We start from the raw sequence: 26,764 nt of genomic DNA, 5'->3' as shown, positions 1-26,764 counted from the left end.
CGTTTCTCTCTCTCCCCTCAGTAATAACACCTCATGCTGTTCCTACTGTACACCTGGAACTGATATCAAATTTGTTGAGAAATAATTAATATTACAAGAGAACATCCGTCTTCTAGAAAGAACCAACCTTTATACAGAAGACTTACTGTAACAGCAGCAGGCACTGCAATTATACAGCCAACAACATATGTCTTTTTTATTTTTGGTCACAAGGTAAACACCAAATGTAGTGTGCTTTATTTAAGCAAGAAACTTATTTATTAAATAGAATAAAATCATTTTTCAAAACAAGTAAAAAAAACATATAGGTTATTAATCAGCCAAACAACAGACTCAGATCCTCAGCATTGAAGTCAGTGTTTCATCTGCTTGATTATTTGGCAAATATATTAAATTGTCTGTTTTCCATTTTATATCTAACCAACTGTTTTCACATAATGTCTCCCTTAGAATTTATGAAGGGTCTGTTGCAAACTTTAGGGACATCAAAGAGATATAGATATATTTCCATCCTTCCTCTATTATACATATACATTCCCCTGTGCTGTAATCCACATTCCTGACTCTGTACAAAAATACTTCACTTCTGCTGCTTTCTGAATCATAATCCCTGACACTTTCATTCACATTCATAGATATTTCCAAGCAAGTAGGATTACCACGATCTGTCTTTCTAAAGTCTATTCCTCTGTGATCACATCATATCAAATAATTCACGAGCACAATCGAGCACTCTGCGTGTTTACAATTGTTGTCCTTCATAAAACTGTGCATGATAAATAGTATGATAAGAAAGGGAATGCAAAGTAATCTTTCAGTATGACAACAACACATGAAGGCAAAGTGGCTGCAGGATGTAAGCCTGTTAGCTTCATGCATCTTCATTTAAAATGACAACACAGGGTTGTCTAATATTAACTCCAGGTACATGAAGCAAACCAACTAGCTTTTACAGAGTCGGGAGGATATCACAAGAAAAGAGACTATGTATAAGAAACATAAATCCATATCAACAGAATTAATGAAGGTGATGGGTGATGCTTTGATAGGGTTTTTATCCGAGTAATTTATGAGCATGGAAAGCATAATAATGGTGATATTGATATTGGGTTAATATTCATGGAAAGTCCAACTGGGGTTTTGTAATGAGGAGGTTTATATATTTATTTATGTTTAAAACATACAATTATTTGCTGCAACAATCCGTGACACATTTTAAACTAGTTGTGTCCAATAGGTGTACCCAAATGGGTTTTTGGTGTTGGTAGAATTTTACCCTTGCTTTCCAGTCTGGTCATTACATGATCATCCATTGCTACTGAAACTTGCGTTAAAACACCAAGCCTGTAACTATATAATATCCCATTACAAAGCATGCAACATGCTTTTAAATGAAAATATAAACCCTCTTTAACTTGTTGATATCAGATATGCTGAGTGTTTGTCTTAGTAATGCTGTTTAAAGACATTTTGGACTTGATTGAGATTAACAATCATATTTTAAGGACAATAGTGCCATCTATGGCAGAGAAGGAGAATTGTCACCATACACTATTGGCACAGTTTAAACGAAAATATATTTTATTTTCTTCCAGTCAGCATGAATAATCTAAACATAATAAGCAATTAATTTTGTGTAGCCATTCTGAACAGGAAAAGCTTAAAATGTGAACTTCTATGGGTGAAAGTAAGCAGGTGGTGTTTATATCGGCTCTCTGCAGAATTACCACTTCAGTTGGAGATGCTCAGCTGGTGACCCAGGCCTGCTGTCTCCTGCAGTCCTCCAGATTCTCTCTTCAAAATCTCACTCTCCACAGCCACTTTCATGTTGAAGAGGACACAGGGTTGATGCAGTCCACAACCGCGTCAGCTTCAGACCATGTGTCACAGTATTTCTGCCTCCATCAATCCAGACCAGTATCAGTATGACTGACAGGCCCACATCTTTTACTGTGGCTTTTTGAGAGAGGATACACACATATGACAATGAGTTGTTTGTACAGCAGTGTTGTGTAATTCAATGTTGTATAGTGTTGATTTTCATTATCTGATTGAATATTTAAAATAAAAACCAATAACTCACTGCACATACAATCATTTTAGGTGATAACCGTCTATCACCATCCCAGGCATCATCCTTTTTAATGTTATTTAACACTGTTCTGAGACTTCCTGTGCTGACTGCTCCAGCTCATCTGATTTCCAGGCTCCTGTCCTTGTTTAGGTAAAATGTGTACATACTTGATTAGTAGGCTACTATACTTGTTCTTTAGTGCTTCAATTTTCTGCTACTTTATACATCTCAGAGTCAAATATTGTGCTTTATTCTCAACTATATATATTTTACAACATTATTTACTAGTTATTTTGGGAGATTTTAATAAATAACACAAAGTATAATCAATGAATAAGATGTATTAAATAGGATAAAGATAATATTATATTCATCCCTTGGTGAATTTCACAAGCTACATAGCAGTGTGTATCATACAAAAATAAGCTCCCATTGCCAAATACAATAATAAAGTGATATACATTGTAATGCCTCAATCATTTTAATCCAAAAGTATAATATAAATGGCTTTAAAATGGGCCATCCTGCATTATGAATCAAGGACTTTTTCTTGTTACAGATTATTTCTAGAGCGTGGTATTACTACTTTTACTCAACTTGAAGGTCTGAGTACTTCTTTGAACACTGTACTGTAATGTCTGGCACAATAAGTTCTCCGGATGGTTTTGGCACAAAAGAAACTGTGGGAGTCAGTGTGCAACCAATCATATTGAGTTTATAAACTTTCTTCAGCATTTATGTAACTGTTATTTTTGTAGGAAAACATTGAGCAAAACAACAATTGCTGGAGGAGAAACATAGGAAGGGATGTTCTAGCAGGCTTACAGCTTGACTGTACTAAGACAAGAAATTTTCATTTACTAAACAAGTGAGATGCTAGTTAGGCTTCAGGGGATTGCATCATGCAAACATTGTTCATAGTGAAAATATCTCAACACCCTACCCTTTCCTCTAGCGCAGGGGTGTCAAACTCAAATACACAGAGGGCCAAAATTAAAAAATCGTTACTAGTCGAGGGCCGGACTGGTTCAATGTTTATTGCAAAAACGTATTGCATATATTAAACCTGGAACTAACAAAGCTTAAATGATAAACATTGAGAACAACATTAAACACTAAATAATCAGTTGCATGTATTTCTTATAGCTCTATCTGCAGAGTCATTTCTTATGATTACGTTTTTCCACAGGCCAACAACAGCTTCAAAAAAACAATTTCCCTCAAAGAAAAAAACAAACATGCCCTGTTGTCGTGAGAGAAAAAGGAGTGCAAAATGAAACCATTGAAACTCAGTTTGCTGCTCTGTGATGCTAGTTCAAGCCAGATACTTGGCATCTCATCTCGGGTGGAAGTTCATCAATGTTTGGGGTCAGGCTCTGAGCTGAGATCTAATAGTAATTAGAAATTATTCTGTGGGCCGAAATTAAATCCACCACGGGCCGGATTTGGCCCCCTGGTCTTGAGTTTGACATATGTGCTTTAGCGCCACAATGTGCTCGCAATTTCTGTTGTCCAAAAGGATTATTCTTGAAAGAGAGGTGCATGCTTTTTATAACATTTTTACATCACATCCTTTTAATAACCCCACTCATTATCAATACCTGTTTTTCTTTCACATAAAACAGATTGCCATGTAATTTCTAAATATGATGGTGCCTTTTTTATACACTATGGAACAGTAGACATTGTGGGTGTGACATGGGCTGAGGTGCTCTGAAAACAGAATTAAACTCAAACTATGTCACAACAAATGTGGTTAAGGCAGAGTGACTCAGACAATATTCAAATAAAAAGTAAATAAAAAAACAAGAAAGGACAGAAGCTTATATCATTTGAAGCAAGGTGCTGGAAAGAGTTCTGAAAAAACAACAAAACAAAGTTATGTACAGTATGTTTACCTCTTTTTGTGTATTTATGATATGCAGGATGATGTACAGGCTACTAAATGCCATAGGATACTGTAATTGTATTGTAACCTACACAATGTTTTTTTTAAAACATGTTTCATGAAGCAAACAAACAGGGCAGCAATACGCTAAGTTTCAATTGCTTTTACTCTCGCAGTATACAAATCATCTTGATAACTACATTTGACTTTTTATTACGCACTTCACAAGAGTAAACCGTTTGAATGTCACTACCGGTTAACCTATTTGAATGCAAGGGTCTCAGTGGGTCAAACTCGTCACAATCGAAGGAATATAAATCTTTCCAACTGCATAAAACGATAGTTACGTATGTGACTACGGTTCTATGAATACTGGATGACCGCCAGAGGCGGTGCTTTAGCACTGGATATCTTCTGTCTCGCGCATGCGCAGGTCGAATATTTATATCAACAAAGTCACGTGTGACCTCGTATGACCCGGAAGGCATAAGTTCCGGCGCCGTCAACGAGCTCAGTCCTATGGAATCTTCTCGCAGAAACACGAAATTCCGAGTGACCAAGAACTCTGGCGGTCATCCAGTATTCATAGAACCGTAGTTACATACGTAACTATTAGGCTTGGGCAGTATGACGGTATTACGGTATACCAGGGTATTTCGAAATACCGTCGGTAGGATTTTCAATACCGGAACGTCACAGACTGTGCGCCAAATCACAGATGCGTTTCATTCTATTACACTGACAGAGTTTTGACAGGGACGACATTGGTTGTAATGCACAGCACGCGCCAGCAGAGGGCAGGGGAGGGCAGTCCGTCTTTCCCGCTCTCAGAGCTCAGCACAGAGCTGAGCTGAGCAAGATGGCGGCAGCATTTGCCGGCCCCGAACTCGGACAACTAGTAAAAAAGAAAAATGCCTCTGCGCCTGTTTGGGACTATTTTGGGTTTACTTGTCGCCAGTGACTTCATCCAGCACAACGAGAGACAGAGGCACTTCTTTGGGAATGTTTAAGACGGGGTGAGTGAGTCTTGACATTTTTTAATCCTATGCAACTGGTTGATGATTTTGTAGTCGAGGTCGGACGGTTTTAAAAACGAAAGCATTTACGTGCTAAACATTCACGCGAGTAATCCAATGAATCAAATGGAAATAAGGTTCTTAACACATGCACGGAATAATATTGCCAAACTAGTTAGTGAATATAGCAAACTTTATTCAATAAATCAAGTATTTACTCCCAGAAAATGTTTATGTATGATGATATATTGTTAACTTAGCTCACGATGGAAACAACTTTGGACATCTACAAACGCGTCCTGTATCCGATCTCAAAATGTGCCATTTGCACAATGTGTCATGTATGCAGCCCTTGTTTTGAACTAGCGCGCACGTCGCGGCACTTTGCGAGCGTCTACCGGCTCGGGCTGCATTTTACACCGAACATATAATATACCGTTCGAAACATCTATTTGCTGCCGAACGCCACCTCACTCAAGTCGACCCAAGTCATACCGTCAGTGGCGGCTGGTGGAAAATATTTTTGGTGGGGCTGTTGATATACTGAGTAAAAAAATGTTTGGGGGGAGAAATTACCCCTTAAATTGGGACTGATACCGTCATATACCGTATACCATGGTATGATGTCAGCAAGGTATGACGGTATGAAAAAAATGATACCGCCCATGCCTAGTAACTATCGTTCTATTTCATCCTTACTGACCGCCAGAGGCAGTGCTTTAGCACTGGATGACCTATACCAACAGAGTCACAAGGAAGTCTGAATACTCACCCTATAAGGATGGCCTAGGCGGAGTCTGCAGGAGGACCACACCCAGCGGGTGAGGGGCGGCAACATTCACACTGTAGTATCTGGCGAATGTGCTCGGAGATGCCCATATGGCCGCAGCACATATGTCCTCCAGGGGCACACCTCTCAAGGTCGCCCATGACGTGGAGACACTCCTGGTAGAGTGGCACTTAACTCTGGGTGGCAAGGGACGGTCATTCGCCCTGTATGCCTTGAGAGCGCACGGCCCCTTTTAGGACCACCGTAACACAGAAAGAGCTGTTCAGACTGACGAATGCCTGCGGTAGTCTGGACATAAGCTCTAAGGGCCCGCACCGGGCATAGGAGTCTTGACGTCTCTTCCCCCTCTCCTGATGGGGGGGCCAAACCGTGCCAGCTGGATAGGCCGATTAAAATGAGAGCGTGCCAGCACCTTAGGGAGGAACGCTGTGTTCGGCCATAAGGTGACACCTGAGCCATCTGAGTTCCACCTCAGACACGAGCTGTTCACGGACAAGGCCTGAAGCTCGCTTACACGCTTTGCTGAGGTGATGGCAAGAAGGAAAGCAGTCTTGGCTGAGAGCCACCTTGGTTCTGCCTGTAACAAGGGTTCAAAGGGAGGCGAGAATAGGGCATCCAGCACCAAGGGCAGATCCCATGTAGGGGTCCTTGGGATGTTCGGGGGGCGAAGTCTCAGTGCTCCCCTTAAAAAGAGGGAGCCTATGGCTCCCCACTGTGCTGTTGTCAACCCTTGCATGTTGAGCTGATTTGGCAGCCACATACACCCTAATGGTAGCGGGACACCGGCCTTCATCCAGGAGGGACTGCAGGAACTCAAGGGTAGTAGGCACCGAGTTTAGTTTAGTTTTTATTAGGATCCCCATTAGCACTAGCATGAGCATTGGCTATTCTTCCTGGGGTCCTCACCCACACAAAACATACATAATACAAACCAGAACAGAACAACTCATCATTTCATGAAAAGTGCATGGTAAGGAAGTGAAAGCAAAAACAAAACAGAAAAAAATAGTCATCACATTTTAGCCATCATCAAGTCAAAACCTAAACAAAATTTTACCAACAATATAATTTACATGATAATACTAATTACTAATTGACCCACAAGTACAGTTCAAATTTAATTTGTAGTTCTCAGATATTGTTTTAGCAAATGTTTGAAATGTATGTTTGAGTTGTCTTGAATGATATGGACCGGTAACGAATTCCAGCTGACCATTGCTCTGTATAGTACTGTTTTCTGTCTGATATTTGATCTTGATTTGGGTAAAATGAACCTTTTTTCTATTGCATGTCTGGTTTGATAGTTATGTGTAGAGTACTGTGCTATGAACTTTTGTGACAATATATGTGGTAAGTGTGTCACTGTAATATTCTTTACAAAATTTAACAGAGAATAAATGGACCTCTGTCTAACACTAATCCATTTCAGTGTCTCCAGCATTTCAGTCACTCTGGTTCTGTAGGAGCACTGCAGAACACATCGTGCTGCCTTATTCTGTGCTACTTGTAGTTTATTTAAATCGTTTTCTGAAGCACTAGACCAAACAACAAAACAGTAATCAAGCTGTGATAGCACCAAAGCATCCAAGACTTGTCTCCTGACATCTATTGGCAAATGTTTTACAATTCTTTTAACGAGTGACACACCCCTTCCCATTTTACACACAACATTATCAATTTGTTTAGACCAAGACAGTGTTTGATCTAGAGTTATCCCTAACAACTTAGTTTCCTTGACTTGTTTAATGTCAATATGGTTTAAATGTAACTGCAATTTAGGTTCACATTTTAACTGATGATTTGACCCAATTATTAAAGATTTAGTTTTTCCTGCATTAAGTACCAACTTATTATTTATTACCCACTCTGAAATCATTTGTAGATCCTTATTTATACAGTGACTCAGCTCCCTTGTAGATGAACCTGCTCCATATATTGTCGAGTCATCTGCATACATAACAATTTTGGATTCCTGTAAGACCAATGGTAGATCATTTGTGAAAATAGAAAATAAAAGTGGTCCCAAACAACTCCCCTGAGGAACTCCACAACTGACTTTAATAGTTGACAGACTTCCATTGAAAAAAACAGTTTGACATCGATTGGTCAAATAACTTTCTATCCACCTCAGTGCATTCAGATGAAAACCATATTGCTCTAGCTTGTTCAACAACAATGGATGATCGATGACATCAAAGGCAGAACTAAAATCAAGTAGTACCGTTCCCACTAACTTCCTATTATCTACCTCCACCTTCCAGTCATCGGTCATTTGTGTTAAAGCAGTGCATGTGGAATGGCCCGGTCTGTAGGCATGTTGATAAGCAGTATTAAGATTGTTACCTTCAAAGTATTTCTGTATTTGATTAAACATTATTCTCTCCATTATCTTTCGAGTGTTGTACTGGGTCCTCATTTCGCCCTTGGCACCAGTCAGAGAACAGTTTCCAACTGTTTTCGTACTGTGTACGAGTAGATGGTGCCCTAGCATTGAGAATAGTCCTCCTGACAGGCTCTATGCAGTCGCTCAGCAGTGGGTCGGGCCCTCCAGTGGCCAGACCCACAGCTGGAGGCGGCAGGGGTTGGGGTGCCATATCCGACCCTCCAGCTGAGACAAGAGGTCCTTCCTGTTGGGGAGACGCCAAGGTGTCCCGCAACAGAGTCTGTGCAGCAGGGAGAACCAAGTCCTGGCTGGCCAGAAGGGCCCACCAGAAGAAGCCTGTGGCCCTGATGAAGCACTCTGAGGAGTGTTGGTAGGATCAGGGGGAGGGGTGGATAGGCATAGAGAAGACACCCTGGCCATGAATGAGCCAGGGCGTCCTGACCCAAAGGGCTGATTTTCTCCCTCAAGGAGAACCACAGGAGGCAGTGGGTCGACATCTTCGAGGCAAAGAGATCTACCTCTGCCCTGCCGAAGAGACCCCCAGATCAGCGTGCAGATTTGGTGCCCCCTTGGTGGTTTATATGATACACCGTTGTAGTGTTGTCTGAGCGGACAAGCACATGCCTCTCCCTCAGGTATGGCAGGAAGTGCCTGAGTGCTAGGTGCACAGCTCATAGCTCTAGCACATTGATATGTTCTGTGCCTTCCAGAGCAGACCGCTGCTCTGTTTTGCCACACCGCACCCCATCCCGAGAGGCTGGCATCCGTCGTAACGGTGTCTCTGCAGAAAGGGACGGAGCCCATGGCCACGCCCTTCGACATATACGACATCTCCCTCCATGGGGATAGAGTGGAGAGGCACTGTTGTGACACCTTGATTCTTCTGTGTCTGTGCAACTTGGGGTGTAAGTGGAGGCCGTTCAGCCATCTTTGCAGGGGGCGCAGTGACAACAAGCCCAGGGGAATGACAGTTGAGGCAGCTGTCAGCATGCCCAAGAGGCTGAGAAACAGGATATATGCCGGAGACCTGCCCCTTTTGAAGAGGGGAAGAAGCTGGAGGATGTCGTCCAGGCGCTGAGCAGATGGACAGGCCCGCATAGTGACTGTGTCCAGAGACACCCCAATGAAGGTTAGGCTCTGAGAGGGGTTCAGACAACTCTTCTCCATGTTCACCCTGAGGCCTAGCCGGGCGACATGAGAGAGAAGGAGAGCCACCGCCTTTCTTCCTTACCAGGAAGTAGGTCGAGTAGAAGCCCCCGGGCTCTGAGATGGGGTCCACAGGCTTGAGTGCTCCCTTGGCAAGGAGGATTGACAGCTCTTGGTTTAGTGCGATTTCTTTTGCCGGGTCGCTTATGGTGGTCATTTTGACCCGGCTGAAGGCTGGGGGCCGGCGTCAGAACTGAAGCTTGTACCCTCGGGTTAAGGTGGAAACCAGCCAGGGGTCTGAAGCTTGAGCTACCCAGTAGTTGAGCTGCTGCTGGGAGAAATAACCGACAGCCGGCCACAGACCCTCAGTACCTTGCCACCCGGCCTCTGGAGGCTCTGGGGGGGCGACAGTTAGGCACCGGACACCGAGGCTGCCTTGGGGGCGAGTTAACAGGACCGTAGCGGGCCAGCCCCCTCGTGGGATACCGAGGACCCTGGCGGGCACCGGGGTGAGCCGGTGGACGGGAGTGGCCTCGGGAGGCAGATGCGGAGCCTCTAGGCCTACCGGGGGGGGGCATGTCTCTGCCAAGAGCTGAGAACTGTTGCCTGGTCTGACTAGCTTGGACAGTCCGTTCGAGCACTTGTACGGCAGGTGAACCGAACAGTTCCCCTGGCTCCACTGGGACAGCACGGAGAGTCCTCCTACATGCCTCTGATAAGGGTGACTGTGCCAGCCAAACTTGGCGACGAGTCTCAGTGTGCGAAAAAGTGCACGTCCCACCGTCCGGGACGTGTTATTTACAACATCGGACAAGTAGATATTTCAATTCACTTGTCCGGTGGACAAGTGACGTTTTTCGCCGCTAATTAATGACAAATTATTGATAAATTCAGCTTACAAAAGGCATGACTCATTCGCAAATTGTCCGTGTCCGCAGTTGTTGTTTGCGACCGCTTTACGTTTCCTTTTTGCTCACTTACGTCGTGTCGTGAAACTGTGTGAAAATGTAAAATACAATGGCGAAGAAGAAGGTTCTAGTGGCCCCAAGAGGGCAACAAAAGATTTCTTTCTTTTCTAAGAAGGTTTGTAAACATCATTCTCACAGTTGTAAAATGGTATGTTAAGTTAACAAGGAAAATAATTGAAATAAATTCTGTCAGAAAATAGTGGATTAAGGGCTTGAAAGGGGACTCTACAATTTAAGATAAAATAAGATGGACTTTTATTAATCCCTGTGGGGAAATTCAGTAGGCCTAGTTCAAACAGCAACAGGGTAAGGGTGAAAAACAGGACAGCACAGATTCACACAGGTTAATCAAATCAAAAATAAAATCGAAGATACAAATAAATATAATGAAAAACTATGAAATAAGAAATTAATAAAAAATAATAATAAAAAAGCGGTATGTAAAATAATTTTAGAAAAAAAGGGGGGGGATTGAAAGGGGGATCTATTATTATGTACCAAGGGGCTTGAAAGAGGGCATATCAAATTATTTCAGAAAAAACCCCCAAAAAATGCAGAAAGGTTCTATAATCTATAATTTTTCTGCAAGAACAGGAGTCTGAACAACAGCCTGAACATGCTGAAACGAGTCCTCAGAAAGTCCCAGAGTGTGAGCAGAACGATGACTCCCCCAGTCACGAGAAAGCCTCTGCTAAAAGGCCATGTTCAGTTATCTCACCAATGGCTGGTCCATCTAAAAAGGCCAAGAGTGACATCGCCCTGACACCCAAGAGGAAAAGAATATTTATTGAGACTTGGAAAACCCAGTTTCCGTGGGTAAGATGTGTGGACGACATCATGTTCTGTGAGGTCTGCAGAGAATATACATCCATTGCTGACCACAACAGTCAACTGTACAAGGGGGTCACAGGGTCAAAACGCATTGAGACACTTCAGTCACACGAGTCCAGCAAATATCACATTCTCTGCATTCAAAGGAAAGAGGTCACAGAGAAAGGCACAGGGCCAATGTTTGTGGCTCTCAAGAAGCAGGCAGAAGATATGGACTACCAACTGAAACCCATGTTCAACACAGCGTTTTATGTCGCCAAACAAAAGCTGCCTTTCCGTTCGTTTGAGGGCCTCATCGAACTTCAAGAGAAGAATGGCATCAAAATGCCGACACAGTACCGGAACGACAAGGGGTGCAAGGCATTTGTGCAGGCCATTGCAGAAGTCGAGAAGGACAGAGTTTCCGAAGACCTCAAGACTTCAAGATTCTTCGCTCTGATGGGGGATGGATCCACGGATATATCTGTGACAGAACAGGAGAATGTATATGTTAGGTAATTATTATTTTTAATTCTTTTGTAAGTGCATATATTGTCTTATTTAAGTTACATTTTATCTCCAAAAGGGCCTTTTGTTTGAGTCATTAATTCACAATCATTTTATTGATGCATTATATTTGTTTTAATTTTCAGTTAACTTAAAAGTTTGTAACAGGTAAAGTATATAAATAAATTGTTTAAAGCAAATGAAGGTGAAGTTGCTTTTTAGTGTTCTTAGTCTAAAAAAAGGTGAAGGTAACACTGGTGTGGGAAGGTTTATATAAGCCAAATCATTTTACATTTTTTTATTGCACTTTATTGATGTACTTTATTTATTTTCTATCTTCAGGTATGTCAAAGATGGACTTCCAACCACAGAGTTCATTGACATCATGGCTGTAAAGTCAGCTGATGCTAATGGTGTGCTGGCAGCCCTCCTCGAGGCACTACATAATGTTGACCTAACAGATGGAGACATAAAGAAGAAAATAATAGCCTGCACATTTGATGGTGCCAGCGTTAACCAAGGTACCAAGGTGCCAAGGGAGGAGTTATTGTGAAGTTGAGGGAATTGTTGGGGCATGTGCTCATTTCGATTTGGTGTGCTCCACATAAGCTGGAGCTGTCGCTCCTAGATGCCACCAAAGCCACTGACTTCATTGACATCGTAGAGAAAGGAGTGGACCCTATCTACAGATTCTACTATGGATCTGGTAAACGTAGGAGGGAGGTGAATGCCATATCAGCCGTTATAGACGAGGATCCTGTCTATTTCTCAGCACCCTGTGGCACTAGGTGGATGGCGTCAAGACTCCGGGCATACAAAGCCGTCATAAAAAATTACAACTCTGTCATCCTACACATGGAAGAGGCTTCAAACAGAAAAACAGAAGAAGGAGCTAAGTGTGTGGGGTACTTGAAGGTACTGAAGTCTGCAAAGTTTGTTGATGGGCTCCACTTTATGGTAGATGTCTTAGAAGTGTTGGCCAACGTGAGTCTGGCATTCCAGAGTAATGATCTGTTCATTTATGATGTTGATGTAAAGTTGTGTGAGGCCAGGATCAAGTTGGAAGGCCTTAAGCATAATAGAGGTGATGTCTACACTGGCTACATGGCAACCTGCAAGGATGGCAAGTTTGACAGTAAGAACAATGGACACATCACTTCACTGAAAGGAACAGGTATTCCAGAAACAGTGAAGAATTCCTTCTTGGAGAATTCTGTGAAGTTCCTAGAAAAGAGATTTTCCTTCCTGAAGGATACCCCTTTCAGTGATTTCCATGTTCTTGACCCCAGGAACGTCCCAAGATCAGATGCACAACTAGCTACATATGGTGATGTTCAGGTTATGAACATGGTGACCCACTTCGAGTCTGTTCTCAGTGAGGAGGAGGTAACCAACATCCCTAGACAGTGGCCAGCTCTCAAGGCCAGACTGAAGTACAGGCAGAGGCAGCCCCCCAAGGAGGTCATAAGTGACCTTCTCACTGAGAACCACCCAGATGTGAAGGACGTCCTGGTTCTGGTGTACATCATGGTCACCCTTTCTCCCTCCTCTGCTGCCGTGGAGCGTGGATTTTCCCTCATGAACCTCATAAAAACATCCAGAAAATCCCAGATGACCAATGAAACTCTGGGGTCACTCATGAGGGTCAGCCACATCACCACCACAGTGGCAGAGTTTGACCCAGAGCCAGCCATCCAGAAATGGAAAACCTCTGCTAAGACCAAGAGGTATGTCAAAGCTGCCCCAAAGCCAGCTGCAGTGAACAGCAACTTACCTGTGCCTGCTGCCCCACAGCCAGCTCGAGAGACAGCTGCAGTGAACAACCACCCTGAGCCTGAAGCCATACATTGCTGCTAGCAGGTCTACTAGTCCCACAGAGGAGAAAACATTATATTGTTAGTACTTGGTTGTTTTATCTTATTATTTTATATCTGACATTCATTTGATGTGCCTTGATGGTAGAAGTTCAGAAACCAGACACTGTGAACAATATGAACAAATAAACAATAAAATGTGTACCTACAGTAACCCAGATTCTTGTATGCTTTATGTTGATATTTAATCATATTTAAAATAGGTGCAGCAATGCATGCACAAAGTATAGCTATGGACAAGTGAAACATTTATTCGGACAAGTAAATTGCCAAACTCACTTGTCCATGGACAAGTACTCTCTAAAAACTTTTTCTCACACTGAGTCTGGACGAGAGTGGACCTCAGGCGCACAAGCTCTCTAGACTGCAGAGCAAACGTCTGTAATGAGGAATCACTGAGGCTGGTAGCGGAAGCGCTAAGAGCCTCCTGCTGCAGGGAAGCTGAGAGGTTGAGCATGAGGTGAGAGAGGGAATTGCCTATACGGCCCATGCGTGCCGCTGCATCGTAAGCCTTAGTGAGCAGGTCATCGGTGACCCGACATTGGGGTTGAGGGCACCTGGCCTCCGACCTCAGAGCTTCGACAGGGGAAACTATGAGGGAAGCAATGGTAGGCTCAACAGCCGGCATGTGGTCAAGGCCGACCTTTGACGCATCCTGCATGGCTGCTAGGGCTCCGCCATCGGACGTAAGACGGGAAAGAGTCTTAGTGTCCCTCCAGCATGCATGTAACTCCCTCAGATACTCACAAGAGGGAGGAACTGCAAGGGTGGCGGGTGCCAAAGTGCGCCTGAAGAACGCACTGGCCAGTGCCATGCGGATGACAGTACCCATGGAGCCGACATCCGCCCCCTCCGAGGATGCATGAGCTGAGTTACAGGAGCCAGGCCCAGAAGCATGGGACGGGCCCTCTCCGTCGTACTCATTGAATTGAGTGGCTGAAGCTGCCATCGAGGACACATCGTCATCTGGAGTGAGCTCAGCCATGGGTGGACTGGGTGCAGCGGCGTGCTCTGTACGGACACCAGAATGGAGAGCCAAGAGGAGTGACTTCATCTTGGCAAGCTCAGTAGTGAGTAGGTCCACCCTAGAGGACACCCTATCAGGCTTAGTCCTCTTTTTGGGCGGGACACCTCTGTGTCAGCTGTGTTTGCTGTGGAGGCCAGCCTCAAACAACACATGAAGATTCACATGAAAGAAAAGCCCTACGTCCCTCCTGGAGTTAAGATTATGGGCAAAGATGTTATCGATGCCTTCAGTCTCAAGTCTCATCAGATGACTAATTTGCCAGACAAGCCCCATGCCTCTGCTGCCCGACGCCTAGGACGGGTAGGTTGGGATGTAGTCGACTGTGCAGGGGGAAGGCCACCCACAGTCAGTAGTTCAACCTTGGCTAGTCTAGCAGCTCTTACCGCACGAGGCATGATGGGGCAATTCATGCACGGGTCCTCCGAAAGGCCCTCCCTCAGATGCTCGAGGCCAAGAAAAGAGGGGCAAAGGTCATGGCCATCCTCTGGTTGCAGAAAAGCCATACAGGTGTTACAGCCGTTAAACATAGCGCCAAGGGGGAGCACTCAGCTCACTGTAAATAACTGGGCCAGGAAACAAACTCTGCGGTGGAGGGGAGTAAGCACAATAGTAGTTAGCGTGGGCATGAGCACTCTGCTAACTGGGGAGAGAAAAAAGATAGTGGTCAGTTCGTGGTATATATGCTGTGAGAGGGGAGCGGGAATACTCTCTCCACTGGCGCCGTAGCGAGTTAGCCTGAGCGAGAGCACTCTGCTAACTGGAGATGGACCGGGTATTAAACCAACTGTGTGTAGTGAGAGGGGAGCGGAAGCACTCTCTTCACTTGCGCTGTAGCAAGTTAGCTTGAGTGAGAGCACTCAGCTAACTGGAGGGTGGATCAGAAACCAACTGTGTGCAGGGAGAGGGGAGCGGAAACACTCTTCACTAGCGCTGTAGCAAGTAGCTTTAAGCAAAAGCACTCAGCTAACTGGAGGATGGAACAGGAACCAATTGTGCGCCGTGAGAGGGGGCGAAGACACTCCTTTCACTAGCGCCGTAAGAGTTAGCTTGAGCGAGAGCACTCAGCTAACTGGAGGATGGAACAGAAACCAACTGTGTGCATGGAGAGGGGAGCGGAAACACTCTTCACTAGCGCTGTAGCAAGTAGCTTTAAGCGAGAGCACTCAGCTAACTGGAGGATGGAACAGGAACCAATTGTGTGCCGTGAGAGGGGGCGAAGACACTCCTTTCACTAGCGCCGTAACACTTAGCTTGAACGGGAGCACTCAACTAACTGGATGATATAACAGGTAAGGAACCAGAAGTATGTAGTGAGAGGAGGGCGGAGACGCTCTCTTCACTAGGGCAGTAACAGTCAGCTTGAACGCGAGCACTCGGCTAACTGGACGATAGAATCAGGTAAAGAACCAAATCTATGTAGTGAGGGGAGGGCGGAGACGCTTTCCTCACTAGCGCAGTAACAGTTAGCTTGAACGGAAGCACTCAGCTAACTAGACGATAGAATCAGGTAAGGCTCCAAATGTATGTAGTGAGAGGAGGGCAGAGACGCTCTCTTCACTAGCACCATGGGCTAGGGGGGTGGTGAGGGCGCTGCAGCACCCCCTAGCGGAAGGCAGGGGGTGCGGAGCTCCCCTGTCTGAATTATTATTTGACGGTTATTGCTGCTCCGGCTGTGCATAATCTGTGTAATATGTAGCCAATAAATTCCACATTGTTGGTAAAATAATATTTTGGCCTGCCCCGAATGTTTTTTCTGTAGCCCCGGACAATTCTACCTCAATAATATAATACATTAACTGTGCTTTACGTGAACCTCATCATGACACTAGAGAGGACGGAAGGACTGTAATTTCCCGTGTTCAGTGAATGCAACAGAGGCAAGACACCAGACCAATCAGAGAGTTGCATGGAAATAAAAGTGTGCTTGTGTCATTCAAGCTCGGCGCTCTCTCTCTCTGTGTGTGTGTGTGTGTGTGTGTGTGTGTGTGTGTGTGTGTGTGTGTGTGTGTGTGTGTGTGTGTGTGTGTGTGTGTGTGTGTGTGTGTGTGTGTGTGTGTGTGTGTGTGTGTGTGTGAATAGGACATTTAGTGTGTGTGAGAGAGGGAGAGAGGGACCGGTGCCAGCAGGGACCGTGTTGTTAGCATCTGGTTAGCTAGCTGCACTAACGGACATACGGACCTGTTTGTTCCACAACAAGCTGGAGGAGAGTCCTCTCCTCTAGGACTGAGAGGCTCAGGTGAGCTAAACGGACAATCTGAGTTTTTAGATAGTTAACTCTAGTCTAAGTTATCTCAGTGGGTCTCAAATGGTTTGGTCAAAAATTATTCAAAAGATTATTTCCGCGGCACACCTTCATATGATCATTATAAAAAAAATAAGAGAATAAAGGAAAAACAGTTATGAAATACTATATGGCAGTAAAACAAGAATACAGTTTGAAAGGGGAGTGATTTGTAAAATATCCATAAAGAAAAAGAACATCTGCTTACAGTTGTGTTTCATTCATTTCTGGGTGTTGAGAGATCCATAGAGCATCCCCCCCGGACCTCCCTAGAGGAGGTGAGGTCCGCTCCCCACTCATAAGAAATAGCACTTTACCCCTGCCTATATGCCGTGAGCCGATTATCGAGCCTTCATTGTAACAGTCGCGGGTGTACTGTGTGTTTGCGTGTGGAGAGTCAGGGTTCCTGCAGGTTTTGCCAACTCAAATTTAAGACTTTTTAAGACCACTTTGAATAGAATTGAAGACCTATTTCACGGCAATAAAGTATGAAGGAAAATTGCTATGAAAGAAGAAATACGTCCCATAATTACTTAAAAAGTAAATGTATTCATGTTCAACATAAGAACAATGACTGAACATAACAGCATAACAGTACACAAAACTGTGTCCTCACACACGTCTAGAGTATGTATGTGTGTGTGTGTGTGTGTGTGTGTGTGTGCGCTTGTGTTAGGGCTGTGCAATTAATCTTATTTTAATCGCAATTACGATTTTGGCCTGCCACAATTACGAAAACAACATAATCGAAAAAAACGATTATTTTGCTTTGCTAGGTTGTGACAATGCACTACAACATATTTGATCTAATTAATTTTATTCTAATTTATTTATCATGTTTATATATGTTTAGTAGCTTGTGGAAGGGCGCTCCAAAATATTTGTTGATCTTGTTTATTGGTATTTATTATTTTGATATTATTTATTTAAATGTATCAATTATTTTTGTATTGGTTTTTCCGTTTAATTATACGTTCAGGGTAATCAACAGTTAAAAAGATACTGTTCAAATTATTATTTGTTTTAAAGTTCAATAAATGGATGTTTTCAAAGTCAATGAATAATCGTATTTAATAATCATGATATTAATTATTGACCAACATAATCGTGATTATTGCCATAATCTAGCAGCCCTAGTGTGTGTGTGAGAGAGAAAGAGAGAGAGAGAGAGAGAGAGAGAGAGAGAGAGAGAGAGAGAGAGAGAGAGAGAGAGAGAGAGAGAGAGGCTATATTCAGAGCTCTGCTGCCTTGGCTACACTATTTCATCGTTGCTGTTGTATGATTGGTGTTTAGCTACGGTATTTAGCGTCTACAGCACCTCCGCTTTTAGGGTTGACGTTGTAGACCCAAACGTCGCCCGGAGGTTCGCCCTGTGTTGTTGCGGGAGCTGCTGCGCTAGCTCACGCTCCACTAGCTAATGCGACATTAGCAAAACAAACGCAAATTTTATTTGCAAAAGGTGCAGCGGGCTTCAAACACGTTCCCCTCCACTGGTTTCAACCAAGCACTAAATTAGATGTTTTCTAACCAAATACGGTTGAACTGACACTTCCCCATATTAATTTGTAAGTAGATTCGAAGATACATGAGTTTCTGACTGCCGCTGGCTGAAGCTTGGTTGCTAGGTTATTAGCTGGGTGTTCTCCAATAAGGGTCCGGGGGAAACAAAGTTAGTGATTACTGGTTCCATGTTGATTTAATTCAATACAAATTGTTGGGGGGAACTGAAAGGCTATTACCGTACTGGTTACTTTGCAGCCCGGACATTTCCCCCAAAACACATTTAGACGCGATCTCAACACAGAAGTACCTTTCAAATCCGATCATTTTTAAGACCGTCTAAATCATATTTAAGACCTTTCTATTTTTTTGGGTCATATTTAAGACCTTTTTAAGGCCTTAAATTCATATTATCAAATTTAAAACTTTTTAAGACCCCGCGGGAACCCTGAGAGTGCTTTTGTGCGTGTTCTATAGTGCCCGTAATAGTGTTCACTGGAGTCCAGCACCTCAGCACCCCCACTCAAAATACCTTCCCGCGCCTCTGATAGCACAGTAACAAATTAGCGAAAGCCCTCGGCTAATTTGTACACAATTATCTCAGTTTGAGAATATATAGAACAATCGGCAATAAATGGTAGCGATCTCACCGGCTGACATGCAGGAGTGTCCGCTCTTTACCGGTCCGGAGCTCCTAGGGTCCGAGCGGTGAACACCGCGGTCCCCTACCTTGGAAGGGCGGACAGCTAGCTCGTCGCAGCCTTTGGAGGGCGAGCGTTTTTCTAGCCCGCAGCTCCGATCGAGACGATCACAAGGCTACAGGTAGCGATGAGCTAGAACCTTAATTTTCAGTAAGCTAGCTTGGCTTCTACTCATAAAGTAGTAACCTGTGCAGCGAGAAGATGAAAAAGGACTGCGCTCGTTGACGGCGCCGGAACTTATGCCTTCCGGGTCATACGAGGTCACACGTGACTTTGTTGATATAAATATTCGACCTGCGCATGCGCGAGACAGAAGATATCCAGTGCTAAAGCACCGCCTATGGCGGTCAATAAGGATGAAATAGAACCCCAAATAAAGAGTCATGGAGACATCTGGAAACGTGATTAAAACCGCGGTAAGTGTTTTAATTCACCTGCTTTGTTTTTAAAAGTTAGCAGCTTGTTTGAATAAGCACTGTTATTAGACAGTTAGCACACATTTTTGTTAGCTTAATTATTCGCGATGTCGCTATAACAACGGACGCAACAACAGCTGATGTGGTCCTGTAAACACGATGGGCAACTTTGAGGATAGTGAGGGCCAAAAAAAAATGTCCTCATTAATTTCCTAATTTAATGAAAACAACTAAATATGTATAGGCAATAAATGTTTATTGTACCAAACACCAACACTGAGTTTAACAACGAATATTCATATTTGTATTGTGTTTCTATGCTTCCCTCACATTCGATACATAAAACCGAGAACATATGCATTTTTTGAACTTCACCCACAGCTGGATCAGTAAGCTATACTCTTAATGAGATACTTGTGGCCTCTCCTGCTGCTGCACAATACACTGAATGTCAATCTCAACATTTGTACATCCGATTTGCATGAGATGGAACAGTGTCTCATCTGTCAGTCTGTTTCTCTCCCTTGACTTGATGTGCTTCATCATAGAGAAGTTGCTCTCGCAGATGTAAGTGCTGCCAAACATGCTGGCCATTGAGAGCGCAAAATCCCTGAGGAGTGGAAAGCGGGACTCGGGTAGCAGTCTCCAAAAGGAAATTCCCCTCTCCTGGCGCTTTGCTAGAAAGGGGTCTGACTGTAGTTCGCACATTTCAAGCTGCAACTCAGGGGGCTGCTCGATGATTGTAGCCAAGAGGGGGTTAGTGAATAACTCGATGCGTGGCTGCATGGTGTGGAAATCTTGAAAGCGCTTCTTAAACTGCTGCTGCAGTGCTTCTATGTCGGCTCTGTACTTGGGTAATGTTTTCTCACATTCGGGGGCATCTTTGCGCATCTCTTCACATGACGGGAAGTGCGCCAGATTAGGATGGTCGGCTGAAAATCCGTCTTTAAACAGAGTCAGTTTAGTAACAAATGCGTTCATGTGCGCATATAGATCCGACACGGTTTGGCATCTTCCCTGTAACCGCATATTCAGGTGATTAAGATGCGAGGTAATGTCCGCAAGGAAAGCCATGTCGAGAAGAAAATCTGTATTCCTGAGTTTTGCGCAGTACGCACTTGTATCACATTGGATGGTGTCCTCCAAGAACACAGGGATTTCTGCGCGTAGCGCAAAAAACCTCTCCAAGCATTTTCCACGGCTCATCCACCTTATCTCTGTGTGCATCTGTAAATCACCGTACGCGGCGTTCACTTCATCCAAAAAGGCTATAAACTTCCTGTGATTGAGAGACCGGTTCCCTCCTCGAATGAGATTAGTAGTCTTGGTAACTAAATCCATGACATGGCTAAAGTTCATTGATTTGGCACACAGAGCCTCCTGCAATATCAAAACGAAATTTGATTTAGCCTGATTTTTTTTTTTACAAAGAATGCCCACATTCAAAACCATTAGAATAGCTGACAATAATTTTACCCACCTGATGTATGATGCAGTGCAGTATTGGACAGTCAACGCCACTCTGGCGGAGGAGGCCGGCGAATCCAGTGCGCTTTCCTTGCATTGCTGGCGCACCATCGGTAACAACAGCTGAGAGCTTGTGAAATCCTCCGTGCGCACTTACAACATTTTCAACAGCGGCGAAAATATCTTGTCCTTTGGTAGTGCCATGCAAAGAAGCCAGTTTCAATAACTCCTCGTGCACTTCAAAGGAACTGTTAATGGCCCGTGTGTAGATGAGAAGCTGGCTCACATCAGTCACATCAGTGCTCTCATCCAACGCTAAGGAAAAGTATGCACAGTCATGCATGACTTGTTTTACCTTTTGTTCGACATGATTTTGTATATCAAATATTCTTCGTGTCACTGTCCGACGGGACAAAGAGACGGTTTCAAAGTTTTTAGCCATGTTGTCATCTCCGAATGCTTTAGCCATCTGGACTGCACAACTCTTCACCATTTCGCCGTCAGACAGGGGCTTCTTAGCTTTAGCAAGCTCAAGGGAAACGGCATAAGACGCCGTGAGAGACGATTGCTGTGTAGTCGTGGCTCTGGTAAAAAAGTTCTGCTGCTGGCATATTTTCCCTTTTAGGTCAGCAACGATGGCGACTCTGGCAGCTCCTGTGTGCTTTTCATATTTGTCTTTATGGGTGCTGTTGTAGTGGCGACTTAAATTGTAGTCCTTCATTGCCGATTTAGTTTCAAGACACACCATTTTGGCTGAAAGAGACGGTTTTCTAGGTCCAGTTTTCTTTTTTGGGCGCTCATGTTTCTTTTCCCGCTAACGGAGGAAAGCCGCGAGGTAAACAGAAGACAATATACACTTGGCTGCAGGCCTCATGAATTTGGGGGGAGCGCCCTCTAGCGGTGAATATTATTAATTACAAGTGGGGTCTGGTTCAAATGATTTGCTTGTTTACAACTGTGAAACCAATATATTTTTGTAAATTGACTCGCGGGCCGCACAAAGTGAGGGCGGTGGCCACATGCGGCCCGCGGGCCGCCAGTTGCCCATCCCTGCTAGACAAACATATTTGTGCAAAGAAAAAAAATAAGCTATATGTGCTTATGAACAGGTAAGGTAAAAATATTTTGGAAAATCAACTTACAACTAGTTTGATTGGCAGTTTTCCTGTGATTCCAGTTACAATGTTGTCAAAATCAGATACAAAATGCTATAATGAAATATAAAACAGCCCTTACTCTTTTGTTTGAAGGATTTTCATGCTCTAGTAGTCCTATAGTTTTCTTCAGGAAACTAAAGTCTGAAGGCTCTACTGAGGTCAGAAGCAAGCGTTTAAAAGTTTGTATGAGATTTGTCATGCTGTTGTTGTGCTGGAATGGCCTACTCTATCATTGGTCACATTAATAAAATAGCTAACATAATTAAGGTCATATTTATATTTAATAGGCTACTTCTTCTTTAATTTGTTGACTCATGATTAATTAGAAAAATATATTAGAGAAAGGGATCACCCCACCTAACTTTCAAGGCCATTCAATATGTGTTGAGTTTAAAGCTGCAACCAACAATCTCTATTATTATTGTATCTATTAATTGTTTTGTTTATTAAAAATGACAGAATACAAAAGTAAGCTACACATTCTAAGAACGAGATTTTTCTCCTGATATTTTGCCTCGTTCTATACACTGCCCTTAAGACATGTCTTTCCTGCTGTACTCCATTAAAGTGCTTGCAAGATATGAGGTAAAGGATATCTCGAACTAATATGAACAAGAGTAATGAGGATCAATAACTTGCATGTGAGTATATATTTAGAACAGATTTTTTTTTTATCTGTTCCTTGAAAGAAAAACAATAATTGAACTTGACTAGTTAGGTAAATATGATGAAATATTACTTTAATTCTGCTACATCCAAAACCCTATTAGTGTTGTCCAAGACCTTCACCTGCCTTGATAGTGTCCCTGTGAGCTTTCAAAATAGTTTTTTAATTGCTTCACAGCCCTTTTTCACAGGTAATTTTCCAAGGGCTGTGAAAATAACATGTATTAGGCCTATAACCTGGATGTGTCAGTAATGAACAATTATTGGCCCATACTGTATAAACCAAAGTCTAACTTCTTGGCCTCAATTACTTTCACTTTCTATTGTTAATTTGGTCCCATATAAAAAAGTCTGAGTATTGATCTGGCAAGTTTACAGTTCAGGGTTTATACCTCTACTGTTCAACATTGTTAACTGATTGAAAAACAGTTAGGCATTTACAGTAGGTCACTGTACTTAATGAGTTCATGCTTCCTTATGGTGTTTGTATGTAAATATGTGAACAGAGAAAAATCTGTAACAATATGCATTATCCAATTCAGCTAAATGCCTTTGCAATGAATACAATTCACCTGTCTTTTAAAAGTCTGTCAAGAAGTGGATGATTTAATATTCCAGAGATCTCACCTAACCAAATTTACTGATGAGTAAACAAATCTTGTTCCCTTGGACTCTTCAAAGGCACATAGCATAGATGCAAATATATTTTAATATGCCATGGTAACTGCCAATTTCTGGCACCATATTACAACTGACATGTATACCCATAATTGTATTGCACTTTTGTAAGTACAATGTATCAACACTGGCTCCTGTGAGTATACGTTTCCACAACCATGCAACAGCTGCATTATCATTCCTTTAATTTAATGTCTTCTCAAAATATTATACGATGATGGTGTGTGCCTCATATTAAAGCACACTTTGTTATTTAAAGTGGACCTATCATGCTATATTTGAATAGTATAGTGTAGGACCATACCTATATAAGGCATATTTATACTTTTTATTTTTCAAAATACCAAACAGATCATGCATTTTAGCCATTCCTCATTTCACTCAATTTAACACTTTCTTTGCATGGGCTGATTCTGTGAGAACAGCACCATCTACAGGCCTGGCATATGTACTACAGCGTCTCCAGCGCTTTCAAACGGCAATGTCCGTGGCTGTCTCCTCCTGATTGGTGGAGTTGGCCCAATAGCCGTAGCGCCACTTCTGTGACGTCATAGAAATGTTCAAATCTGGATCAGTCTGTATCAGATCCGTTGCAGCCCCTTTTTAAGAGATTTGGGTATGGAGGAAAATAGAGAGGGTTGTGTTTTCTGACACTTGGTGAGTTCCCTGGAACACCGGGGACACATATTCATGTATAAAAGACGTACAAAAGTGAATTTTGCATGACAGGTCACCTTTAAAGAAAAATGCTCGTTGTTGATACAAAAATACTTAATCTACAATAGATATATGTCCTTTATGGATAATTAAGCACCATTGTACTGTATGCTCGAAACCAACTACTTATGCTTGAAGTCTGTAGGTATATTTGAGAGGTATACTAAACTGAAATGGCCTTTCAAACATAGCCTTTCCTGCTCTGGAAAACAGTCTAGCTTTTGCCCACTAGATGTCAGGGAGCTCCCAGATTTGAGAAAGAAGTCAGCAGCATGTAGTTCTCAGAAACATCATACCTTTAACTTTAGTTTAAATCAATATGATCTAACATTAGACAACTATGCCATGTCGTTATCACATCCTCTTTATGACGGTGATTTTACAGTAGATAGCAAGATGATCTTTAAATGAAGTTTTCACTGCATGTACGCTTACAACGTAAACATTGAAAGAGACTCAGAGTTACCAAACTATTCAATAGATTTAAATGAAAATAGAATCAAAGGTTTATTTTGCTCCTCCTATTTTGACGTTCTGATCTATGTGAAATTGATTGTTAATTTTCTTAATTGCTCTCTGCTTTTTCTTGCTGCATGAGCTACCAAAAGAGGGAGACATTACATTAGGAATAAAGGAAAGCTTTAGCTCCAAATATTGAAACCTCCACATGCTGTATGTGTCCTACACTCTGGCTCAGTTCTTGCTTCAATCTGTGTTTACTATTAAGTTTACACACCAAATCAGTCTGCAAATTATTATCCTTTATTATACTTAATTTGCGGGTTGCCTGACCATGGCTGGTTTAGCAGTCTAACATTCTGCCACTGCTTTGTGTTTGTGCAATTATCTTAACAAATGTCTCCTAACTTAGTATAAAGTTCAGGATTCTGACACGAGGAGTCATGTGTGGCTGTCGTCAGAAGATGGCAATGGTGTCAGGGTCTTGTTGGCTGTCAGTGTTGGTGGGGCAGCGCTGCTTTCTGCCTGCTGGAGATCTTGTACTGGCTGCTTGAGTCAGCCCTAAGCCGCTCTCCCCACGCAGGGCTCCCTTCACCAGCGTTCACCTAAATCTGTCACACAGATTTGACACTGCGTCACTTGGAGTGCACTCTGAAATGACATGTATATAATGTGGAATATTGTGCACATTTACAGCCTGGACTTCCCTTAGAGCATTAACGGTTTTCTTGTTTTTTTATGATTATTTTTTTCCTTGTGGTGAAAATAAGAGTCAGGTTAAAATGTATTTTAAAAAAACACTATTCATTTTGTTTTCATGTCTAGGCTTATTAAGTAAAAATGCAGCATTCTGGTCAACTTATATAGCATTAGATATTTATTTTAGTTGTTCAAAAAAACAAAAAAGGATAGAAATAACTATGTTTTCTAATAGGAAGGGGGCTGGAGTAAGGGGTTAATTGCTCATGTAGGTTTAATCAGATTTTAAAGACCAGCTCACCGTGTTACCATATGGGGACTTTTACCAAGTGTCTTTACATCTGAGTGTGTGTGGCCAGTCACATTTTTACCGTCAAACATTCGACATGTTTAGGCCATAAACCCAACAACCCAAATCAGTTCAAATTAGGCTCAAAGCTATTTATGCGGGAGAAATTAATCCTAAATGCTGTCTCGTATCTTTTACCCTGTGAAAAAAACAATTTACACTGATCCTGATTTTAGAATATATTAATTCCAGCTTGGTATTTCAAATTAGTGCTGTCTAGAAATGTATGGAAATTTGAAAATCTAAATAGAACAAAATTAATAGTAAAACTGAATCAATATTCCTGCTAATTAGGTTAGCATTTAAAAATCTTGTTGTTTATTACTGCATGCACAGTGTAGGAAAAACGTTTTGTATTTTTTATTTGTTTCATCACTGAAATCCCACATTTTGTATTTTAACAGATTTTAATCATCTGACAATGTTAATCTTTACTCTGGAGCATTTATTTACACATCGCTCCTTTTCACAGCTATTTATTTTCTTTGATATTTGCAGTTATTAACTAATACATTTCTTATACATAAAAATCTCTGGGCTTATTCAGGCTTATGTATCCGACCCTCTAGTCTACGTCTGTATTTCATCAGTGTGTTTCCTCAATCAGACGCTCCTGCCTAGAGGAAGTTCTGCATTATAGGAACAGACACCAGACAGTGGACTAAGTGCCCGTCACCCTGGGTTCACTTGTGTCCCTCATTCGGCTTTCACTCTGTCCCCTTTTTCTGCAGTATTTACTGGATAAAGTGGTTGGCCAGTAAGAAGGATTTTCTCTCCCCAGCTGGGGTGGGTTTTCCTGTTTGTATTGCTTAATGTGGCATGAAACAGGGTTATTGTTTAGGATGCATAAAGTCTCTGGTTTAAAAATAAGTAATGTGAGATATTCCAACTACCATATGATATAATGGTGCTTGTAAATACATGAGTTTGCTGAATGCATGTTTTTTTTGCTTCTGTTTATTAAAAAGTGCAATGTTTGTGTCTCCAGAAACAGGCCTTGGAGGGTCATTGTGATTCACTTATCCAGTTGTAAAGGAAAGGCCAGGGACGTCTGCTCCTTTGGGAATCTGCAGCCCTTTGAAAAGAAAATAGAGGTTAAAAATCTGCTAAACGAGTTAGCAGCTTCCAGGATACTTCTCTTCCAAAGGAAATGAGTTTGATTAATTTTTGACCTTTGGAAACTTTTCACTC

General features: G+C 42.6%; 1 protein-coding gene across 1 annotated transcript; it reads right to left on the bottom strand.

The window, feature by feature from the left end:
* Window positions 1–13,548: 13,548 nt before the first annotated feature.
* LOC307029691 (protein FAM200A-like) lies at window positions 13,549–21,589 on the bottom strand (the record flags this gene model as incomplete). Its single annotated transcript, XM_079665769.1, has 5 exons — window positions 20,862–21,589; window positions 19,796–20,761; window positions 18,915–19,080; window positions 13,775–14,467; window positions 13,549–13,562 (listed from the first exon to the last, which is right to left on the bottom strand). Exons 1-5 carry the CDS (start codon window positions 21,567–21,569, stop codon window positions 13,549–13,551), a joined length of 2,547 nt encoding a protein of 848 aa, XP_079521895.1. The 5' UTR covers window positions 21,570–21,589.
* Window positions 21,590–26,764: the final 5,175 nt, after the last annotated feature.

This window comes from Notothenia rossii (assembly GCF_949606895.1).
Source record: "Notothenia rossii genome assembly, chromosome: 2".
NCBI classification, from domain to species: Eukaryota; Metazoa; Chordata; class Actinopteri; order Perciformes; family Nototheniidae; genus Notothenia; species Notothenia rossii.
This window is presented reverse-complemented; position numbering and strand designations above follow the sequence as displayed.